We start from the raw sequence: 10,205 nt of genomic DNA, 5'->3' as shown, positions 1-10,205 counted from the left end.
AACAGACACATGAGTCCTATATGTGACATAATACACGTAGGACACAAATTGTCATGTAGGACACGTGTGTCTGTTAGTTCAACTTTATACAAGCTTAAGTGTCTACTTGTGCACACAAAAAATTGAAGGACATAAATGTAAAATGAGGTCAAGTTAAGGGTATTTTTATGTATTATGCCTTTTAATTCTCTAGTTTTTCAACTCTAGTACTCTTGTTAACTTTATAGTATATCAAACAGGATGCGAATTACATGGATGGACAAGGGCAATGAAAAATTCACACCATACAAGTAAGTCAAATTCAAATCGAAATCGATGTCAATTTCATTTTTTTCTACACTTGAAAGAAGAGAAAGTAAACAGTAATTCTATACGGTGTGATTAAAATATAGGAATATCGGAGAGGTTCGTTGTCTAAAGAGGAGTGATATAGTTGAAACATTTGCTGATGCTTTGCCTCCAATGGCTATACGTTTTGGATGCGATATTGTGTCTGTAGAAATGGATCCTATCACTTCCTTACCGAGTCTTCTACTTTCTAATGGAAAGCGTATTGGTGCTAAGGTATTCTTTCTCTATTTGCTCTGTCCTCTTTTATGAATTCCCTTGACAATGGAAATTTCTGATGTATTGGTGGTAAGGGTGGCTCAATAAAATAGAAGTTGATTACATTATGTTTGAGTGATCGTTGCAGGTTTTGATCGGGTGTGATGGATGGAGGTCAATAGTGGCAAGTTTCCTTGGATTAAAGCCTGCAAAAACATTTCGGACTTGTGCAATCAGGGGTTTAACAAGTTATCCCAATGGTCACTCGTTTCCTCTCGAATTTGTCCGTCTCATAATTGGCCAAACCGCAGTTGGGAGACTACCGATCACTGATAAGTTGGTACATTGGTTTGTTTCTGTTCAACAGGGCATAGGTATGGTAATCCAATTTGATGCCTCTTGTTATAATGTGACTTCAATTTTGATACTTTTCATGATCCCACAAATGAATTTTTTCTCCGTTTTGTGTCCATCTATCTTGTTTTTTGTATCGTCTGATTGATTTTGTGCACATTCAGATGCCAAGTTTCCACAAAATACACAATTTATCAAACAAAGAGCCATGGAGGCAGTAAGTGGTCATCCAGCTGATGTACAAGAAATGATAGAAAAATGTGACTTGGATTCTCTGTCATTTGCTCACTTGAAATATCGCGCACCATGGGACTTAATGTTTGGAAATTTTCGGGAAAAAACAGTAACTGTTGCTGGAGATGCAATGCATGTAATGGGTCCATTCCTTGGGCAGGGAGGTTCATCAGGAATAGAAGATGCAGTGGTGCTTGGAAGAAACTTGGCAAAGACGATTAACGGAAATTGTTTTGATCATGAAGAGGCATTAGATCAGTATATAAAAGAGAGGAAAATGAGGGTGGTAAAACTAGCAACACAATCTTATCTGACTGCCCTTCTTATTGAGAATAGACCAATGCTCACGAAAATTGTCGTCGTTGCTGTGATGGCCATTTTCTTCAGAAACCAAAGTGCTCATACTCAATATGACTGTGGTCTCCTCTGATACCAAATGTTTTGCGCTTTTGTATCCATCTTTTGTTATCTAGGACGCGTGTGTCTACTTGTTCAACTTTTTACAAGTTTAAGAGTGATCAACTGCAACAATAGTTGCAGCTTATTTATTGTTCTGTTTTTATGGGTTTATCCTACCATAATACTTCAATGAATACACAACAACTAATACGGCCATTGTTAGAGTAATGCAAGATCCCCAAATATATCAGGGAATTCCTTTTACACATTATTGATAGATAGAATATAAAGATCCGGATGAAGTTAATGGCATATTCGAGTAGATCGATCATGAAACATACAAACTCAATGAGGACAAACGAAGAGAATTGTAATGACCCTCGTGGTCGTTTGTGCTTTCAAGTTTTGACCCTTCTCGTAGTTTCATTATGCCTTTTACGACTTCTCAAGAAGGGTGACACGATCTCCAAGGCAATCATATGAGTTTCGAAGAAGATTTTCTTTCTTGGAAGTTAGGTTTTTGGAAAGTTTGACCAAAGTCAACATTTTGGGTTAGCGAGGTCAGATTTGAATCTTGACAATCTATTGGGTCTGGAGAGTGATTTGAATCATTGGATGGATTCTAATATTTTGAAAAAAGTTAGATTTAACCTCGATAAACATTTGGTCAAAATGACCACTAATAGGTATTTTGATGATTTCAACAGGTTCGAAACGTCTTTTATCATCATTCTGCATATTTAGTTTGTATCCGTTCCAAATGAATTCCATAGGGTGGATTGAAGTTTTGGTTGAAGCTTGATTTTGCTAGTTTTGCATTCTTGTGACTTCTAGTGCTTTGAAGTTTTGGGGTTGACTTTTGAGCAATATATATGTCTACGGACTCATATACAAAGAAAAAAAGGAAGCATCATTTGTATCTGCATGTGCTTTGCAAAATAGCCCCAAAACCAAGAATTTTTCCCTGCAATTCATGGTCTATATCACTCAAACTCCACTGGTAATAATAAAGTAAAGCCAGCATCTTCAACATTGTGGTAACATAGCAATAGGAAACAAAAACTCTACATAAAAATGTGAATACATTCAATTTGGTTAGAACCAGTTTGCAATTGCTAACTCACCATCCCAAAAAACACAGGTGTTAATGCCTCTAACCAGACAACCAACAGGAAATATTTTCATTGTATCTTCCTGTCAAATACCATCCTTGGTTACCAAACAGGTAGTTAAATATGCATACAAAAACTGTTAATCTTATCACACACATTGACACAGAAACCACACGTTTTACGTAATTGGCCAATTCAGTACCTTGTTTAACAAAACTCATTGAGAACAGGGGCATCAGTCTGCGTTCGTAGCCTCAAATGGAAAATAGAACAGTTCTGCCCGTGTGGAAGCTCTGGGAAAACGCATCAATTTTATGGTGATATTCCTTTCTTCCTTGGAATCAATGGCTATCCCTTGCTGAATGTACATCCTTACAAGAGATGGAGTGCAAGCACATAATAGCTTTACAAAAAACACTTCAGTTTTTGAACACTGAAAAGAATTGATGGTCACATACTCAAGCTTGTTAAGTGGTCTATTCAAGCAGGTTGGTGTCTCCAGATATTTCATAACTGTTTCAGCATTGTCATCGCCATCCTGGACCTAATGTATAAAGAAATACCAAGACATTTTAGCTTCTCAAGTTCAAATAAATGAAGAGCAAACATGAAACCAAGTAATAATTATACCATTGCACGACAACATATATGTACTATTTCTTACCGTAATATGAAGTTTACTCAAATTAGGAAAACTCTTGATTAACTGTACAGAACAAGAAGTCTGATCCAATTTGTTGAAATCAACTCCTAAGTGTAGATACCACAAGCAGTTGAGCTTGGGAGGAAGCTCATCCAGAACTATATTTGCATTCAAAAGCTTTCAGACAAGTACTATAATTAGAATCCGATGAATACAATCAATCACTTTTTCCAATTCAAGTGAAACGTGTAGATTTCTTACCTCAAGGACCAAGGAACCCAAACAAAGTTGTTCAAGTGAAGGAAAGCTAAATAGAAACTTTTCCAAGGTTTATATTTCATCATGTTTTGGATTATCCTCCACTTTTTCCAATTCAATCACCAACACGCTCATTTTTTTGCAATTCATGAAGCAATTTAGCACGAGATAGTGACCCGCAAGAACAACCAAGGACTCCAACTGTGGTGAAACCATCTTCAAGTATTGAGTGCCACAACAGAACGTCAAGACTAAATCCACAAGAAGGGGAACATCGATAACACAAAACTGGTTGGTTGGCTCAAATGTTATTCTTTCTAGATGAATATACGTAAGATTCCGAAAGCCAAGAAAATAAGTTGGTGGTTTGAAGACACAGTTGAAGAGTTCCAAATGTGTCAAGGTCGGACAGTTAAATACATAACGCATCCATCTATTAATACTAGCATATGAAGACAAATTTATTCCTGAAACGTCGAGAACAAACTTCACAATGTCTCCAACATGCTGTAACAGAATCTCATCGACTGTTATTCTAAAAAAAATTGCAGATTTTGCTGTCAACTTTTTGCAAAAATAGTTATTTAGCACTAGAAATGGAAGTGAGACCCAAATATCTCTCCATTTACTAGACAAAATACTAGTTCTTGCTGCATCGTGAACAGGCAAGAGCTCAAGGATAAGATCGACCACGTTTCTCGGCAGAGCAATGATTATATCTTCTTTTTCCCCTTCCACAGCAGCTCTTTTACTAGATTCTAGAATAAGTTAAAATAATCTTATTAGGCTTAACATTTATAATCCAAAAAAATACAGAGAATTTTATACCTTGTTTAGTCATGCTGGCTGATTGAAAAATTGTGTCTGATTCAAAAAATAGTACCAAAATGCACAGAGGTGGCAACGCGTATTAAGAAAAAAGTGATATGCCCCGGCAAAGAAGACGTTACTGCAGTGACAAAGCGCACGTTGCCAAGCAACTGAGCGCGAGCAAAATGCCACGGTGAAACCCTAGATTTTAGGGATTTTTTGGTTTGGGTTTGCATAGGCTCATTTGTTTTCATTTCCATTAAAACGTTTAAATATTAAATAATAATATAGCTTGTTTTCTATAAAATTTTGTCTTTATTTAGAAAAGAATAAATATAAAATTAAATAAAAACACTAAATTAATTTAATATCATATGAATAAAATATTTTAAAATTTTAATATGGATTGATGGTATGGGGTGTTCAAAATTGATCCGTAATCGATAAGTCAACCGTAAAATTGGCTTATTGGCTTATTCGTATTGGGTTATTGAATAAATGGTTGGTGGACGGATTAGAATTTTATAATTAAAGGCTTATTGGTGTGGGGGCAAATTATTCAATTTCCTTATAGAATAAACCGTTAACCCGTTAAGAGTTACCATACTTACACATTTATCTTAGGCATGTTAGTCTCTTTTAATATTTTGCCATATATACAATTCTATATTGTTAGTCTTAAAGTCGTAAAGACAAAAATTGAAACAACTATTTACTTTTTATATTGTATTAACTATTATATTACTATTAATCTATATATTTTTTGCAATATAGAAGAATTTAATAATTTAACTGCATTTAAAATATTGAAAAGAATTCCTCTTTTTAAGGTGCGTTCATAGAAAAAAAAAGGTAGATGTTACCCAATACACCGCCCGATAATTGTTAATCTATTAACGAAAAAATCGATATCTTATTGTTTGGCTAACGAGTTAGTAAATTTAAAAATCGATCTGATAGGCCAAATCGTTAAGCGAAATAATCCGCCTGATCTGCCCGATAAGCAATCCTAATTGCTTGTGGTGATGAATAATGATGGTGATTGTTGGCTGAACTCATCGATGGCCCCCTAAAGTTGGCACCAATTTTTACTTAGACACTTCAAATGAGCTTTGTTCATTTTAGACATCTTATGCCAATGTCATTCCCCACTGTGCCATTTTTGATACTTTTTTAACAATCAACAAAAGTTACAAAATGTGTGTTATACCCTCGCGGGATGACATTATAATAAATTAAGAAAAGACATGTGGCAATTTGGGTAAAAAAAAAGTAAAATTTAATTATAAGTAGAAGAAAGAAAAAATATATAAACTTATATTTTAAAAAATCAATCAAAAAAGATTTCAGTTTCTAGGAAGTCATTTCAATGACTAAGATCTAAAAAAAATTTTGCCGGAAATTGTTGTTCCGCCGGAAAAATTGAGAAGACTTGGATCCATTTTTTTTTTCAATGACTTCTCATATTTTCTTTTATGACTAATAATTCTAATTATAGATAAAATATGTTTTGGTATAAGCACTCCTCACTTCCAACCTTAAGGTTGTGAATTCGAATTCCCAAAAAAGTATAATGTGGTGTGGGAGCTCCGGGGAGGAGTTCAAAATAAATTGAGATGGGAGGATAATAGGGAAAATTAACCTTTTTTATTACAATAATAAATTTGTCCCTAATTAATACATTTAAAAACAACATAATTTTAGGTATATAAAATATAGTCATTAGTGACGAAATTAAATTTCGTTCAACTACGAAATACATGTAACTTTAGAAACAATTGATTTCCTCACTAATTGAAGTAAAATAATTATCGACGATATAATTTTATCTATAGTAATAACCTTTTTAGTGACAAAGAATACTATTTTTTTTTTTAAAGTGAAAGTGTAGGGGCAAAAGCCCCATTTATTCAATTAAAAAAGACAGCTTGTACAAAAACAGTCTGGTCAACGACCCAGACCAAACAAGACAGAAAGGCAGAACATAACAAAAAATAAGAAGAAAAGGGCAAATATTGCTGGCTGTTGTGAACAGCAGCAGTTCGCGCAGAAGTAAAAAAAATAAAAAAAATAAAAAGAAGGGTTGGAATACTACCTGCGGCGGCCGACAATGAATTCAGGTGAGAAGTTCAAAATTTCGATTCTTTGAGTACGCAATATATTGCTAAATATGTTAAGTTGTCCATTGTTCTGGAAGGAAAGGTAGTATTATATAATATTATATGTTGGTATGTAGTGAATTGGATTTCTTTTTGTTTGCTGCAATATTGATTTTTCAAATTAATGTTAAGTATTATTATATGGGTTACTATTCACAGGTTATAGTAAGTAATCATGAAGTAATTATAACCAATGATTGGAGGATGTTATAGTATAGGATAAATGCCCTAACAACGTTCTGCCTATTAGTTTCACGTTTAAGTATTGTTTCTTAAGTGAGTTTCGATTTCAGATTTTATATAATTATCATATTATGATTAAAGTTTTGGTATATTGGATAGTAGTGGGTGTATAGTAGTATATGAAGATCATTAAATTTATGTTATTTAGAGATATTGAGACTAAACCCTAGGCTTGAAATTTGGAAAAGAACTTGAAAGAGTTGACATATTAGTTGGTATCAAGATTAGGATAACTTGATTATAGAATCGATGTGAGTTTTTGGGTCTAGGCTTAGACCTGTAGTGATATGGTGTTGTTAGTTTTGAAATCTTATTGTGATCATTTATTTGAATAGATTGCTTTGATTTGAAAGTTCAATGAAAGGGGAAGACTCAACTCCCAGAGTGATTGTTCGACTATTTAAGGCAAGTGGATTTCTAAACCCTTGTTAAGTGTATGGAATTCATGTATTTCCTTGTAATATGTGTTTAGGGTAATGAGGCTTGGTGATGGGTTGTAATGACCCGAAAAATCATTTTTTGGAAATTCTGAACTATTCGTTTAACTTTAGCTAATTAGTCGATGGATACTATATTTCGAGGGACGTGTCGCGCGCCGCGACGGATACTATATTTCGAGGGACGTATCGCGCGCCGTGATGGTTACTATTATCGAGGGTCGTATCGCGCGCTGCGATGGATGCATGGACAGATATGTCCCCCATGGGTCCCGGACTGAGAGACAGCGGGTGTGTATCATTAGGTCAGACATGCATCACTATACTTGACATTGCATTTCATTGCATTGCACTTCTTTATTATTGGTGAACTTGATCTTGTGTGTTGCTGATCTTGTGAGTGCCTTTCTATGGAACTTGTGACTGATGAATATTGAGCTTGTTGTTGAAGCTATGCAAATGTTAGAGTGTTGTTGTTAAGGATATGAAACTATTGTTGTTATTGAGGATATGAAATTGTTAGAGTGTTGTGTTGAGCTATGTGCTTTGTAAACAATGAACTGTTAGGTTGGGCTGGTTTCATACAGATTGTATTTATGAAGGTTTGGTTGAGGTGTAAGGAGTACTTGTATTCTATCCCCTTAGCTCGTGTTTAGAGGTTTACTTGCTGAGTACCGTGTGGTTTGGTACTCACCCCTTGCTTCTACAAATTTTTGTAGGTTACGAGCCTGGATTTTTGTGGTACTTGTTATTCTCGTCTTTTTCGAGGCTTCTGGGAGATTTGTGAGGTAGTTGTTTGTCTTCTCAGCGATCCTTCTTACTCCTGTTTATGATCTTGTTCTACTCTAGAAACAATGTCATATGAGACTTGTATTTTTCTTTTGATTCAATTGTAATACCTTAGAGGCTTGTACACGTGACAACCAGATTTTGGGGTATATTTGAGTTTATTATAAAAATTTCCGCATTTTATTGTAATAGTTGAGTTTTAGGCTAACTTGTCTTGGTGGGTTAAGACGAGTGCCATCACATCCATTTTTGGGTCGTGACAACTTAAAGTTGTATAAAATTGAACAAATATACACATTCATCTTACATAACATCCTAAATGATAATTTTGTGTTCTGGATAGTGTCTTACGTGTATTATGCCATGTATAAGAATGTGATATATATTTCTACTTGTTCTATTTTAGACAAATTTAAATATCTACCTATACACATTCAAAAATTAAAAACTGACAAACATAAATATCAATTAAATTATTAAAATCAAATTAAAAGACATATTCATATATTATGAATTTAAAAATTCCAAAGTATTAATACAATTCCTAATGATAGAATTGAGTAAAACCGTGTGTCCCCCCTACATGTTGACAGGCTATTTGGGTCCTAGAGAGACAGGAATTAAATATGGTCAAACTTTTTTTCTTGCAAAGTATTCAACCCCTTCTTGGTCATTTCCTTTTCTACTCCACTTGTTTACTTAAATAACATTAATTTTTTTAATATATAGTGAGATCCAAGCAATCACTTCCTATCAAACAGTCATAAAGAAAAGAGAGAAATAATTAAGATGGAGTCAAGTGGTTGTGATGAAATTCAGGAGATAGTGATAGTAGGTGGAGGCCTTTGTGGACTTGCCACAGCTCTTGCTTTGCACAGGTTCTTTTCTCTCTACTTCAGTTTTTCTTTCTCTTTTTTACTTTCTATGGACAAGTTATAATTAACTAAGATATAAATATTGGGAGTGAGATGTGAATTCACTCCCTTTCAGACCAGAATCTTAATCTGATGTGCTAGACTAACTTCATCATTTCAATATTTAAGATTTATTTGGTTACGTGAGATGAATCATGATTTGAAATAAGGTGGAATGACACAAGTGACTCTGGGACTTGATTCCATTTGTAAACTTTGATTTTTATATATTTATGATTTTGCCAATTAAACACTCACTAAAACACAATATTTTTAACTTTTGATCATTGATCAAACTTATGCAGCACTGATATTGCTGAGTTGAAAAAATGTGTCAAAGCTAATAAATTTAAAATATTTTACATTAAAAAAATATTAATTTTTTTAAAATAAATTGAAATAAGCTATAATAATAATAAAAATAATAACAAAAGCTCTCCTCCTCCTTCTTAATACCATCACCCAACCAAACTTCGGTATTGAAAAATTTCATTGACCAGTTTGAGGAAGCTTGAAGAACACTAAATGCATTTGTGAATTTATGAAATTGATTTAAAATTGTGATGAGAATTTGTTGGGTTTGTGTTTGTAGGGTAAAATTCAAGTCAAATTTCATCATCTATTTGGTATGAATTTGGCTTTCAATTTGAGAGCAAATATAACATAATGTTTAATATTTCTGCAAAAGTATTTTTTTTCTTTTTTAACATTTAATATCTTATGTGTCACTAAAATGAAGTGAAATTTCATGTGTAAAACAAGTGTACGAAATCACACACGTAGGATAGAATGAGAAAAAAGTTTAAAATATTGTGTTTCATTGTGTTTAAGGGTTCAGTTGATAAAGTCATGAGTATAAGGGCCCAACTTGCAAATGGAGCCAAGTATAAGGGTGTCCCGAGTTATACCGCCTAGAAATTATGATATAACGTTAAAATTTTGTTTGGATTTTTACATTGTATTTTTTGCTTATAAACATAAAACTCTCATAAGTTGTGAAAACTATCAAAATTACCACGATTCTTTATACAATCTTATTAAATAAGCAAACGATTATAAAATTATTCTAAAAATACAACATTTATTCATCGAACTTTAATTCAATAAGAGTAATATCAACATTTATTGGATGGTGAGAGTAGTTGTTATACCTGATATAAATGGTTTAATGGTTGCTAAGAGTAACAATATCAACTATAGTTTATGTTTACAGATGAAATAAATGTTAAAATTGTAGTTTTTTTAATAAAATATAAATTTGTTGGTCAATTTTTATATTTGAAAAATGTGAATTCATGACATGAAAT

At 33.3% G+C, this 10,205-nt stretch overlaps 1 protein-coding gene, 1 long non-coding RNA gene and 1 pseudogene across 2 annotated transcripts; 2 read left to right on the top strand and 1 right to left on the bottom strand.

Annotated features, from left to right (window-relative positions):
- Positions 1–179: 179 nt before the first annotated feature.
- On the top strand, positions 180–1,755 carry LOC102583135 (putative oxidoreductase YetM). The gene is made up of 4 exons (XM_006340045.2): positions 180–290; positions 393–564; positions 695–920; positions 1,065–1,755. The coding sequence occupies exons 1-4, from the start codon at positions 241–243 to the stop codon at positions 1,562–1,564; spliced, it is 948 nt and encodes a 315-aa protein (XP_006340107.1). The 5' UTR covers positions 180–240; the 3' UTR covers positions 1,565–1,755.
- An 801-nt stretch (positions 1,756–2,556) lies between these two features.
- LOC102583464 (uncharacterized) lies at positions 2,557–4,600 on the bottom strand. Its single transcript, XR_366719.2, has 4 exons — positions 4,375–4,600; positions 3,550–4,304; positions 3,310–3,465; positions 2,557–3,189 (listed from the first exon to the last, which is right to left on the bottom strand). It is a non-coding gene; the product is annotated as an uncharacterized lncRNA (long non-coding RNA).
- Positions 4,601–8,723: 4,123 nt separating this feature from the next.
- LOC102592730 (uncharacterized) overlaps positions 8,724–10,205 on the top strand; it is a 3,560-nt pseudogene continuing 2,078 nt past the window's right edge.

Source organism: Solanum tuberosum, unplaced genomic scaffold, assembly GCF_000226075.1.
Source record: "Solanum tuberosum cultivar DM 1-3 516 R44 unplaced genomic scaffold, SolTub_3.0 scf00016, whole genome shotgun sequence".
Classification (NCBI taxonomy): domain Eukaryota; kingdom Viridiplantae; phylum Streptophyta; class Magnoliopsida; order Solanales; family Solanaceae; genus Solanum; species Solanum tuberosum.
Note: the sequence above shows the minus strand (reverse complement) of the source record. Positions and strands in the feature narration are given on the sequence as shown.

Coding starts and splice junctions, on each gene's coding strand:
- LOC102583135 (XM_006340045.2), top strand. CDS start 241: ATGCGAATTACATGGATGGACAAGGGCAATGAAAAATTCACACCATAC. Junction 565..694: donor GAAAGCGTATTGGTGCTAAG/GTATTCTTTCTC, acceptor TGATCGTTGCAG/GTTTTGATCGGGTGTGATGG. Junction 921..1,064: donor TTCTGTTCAACAGGGCATAG/GTATGGTAATCC, acceptor GTGCACATTCAG/ATGCCAAGTTTCCACAAAAT.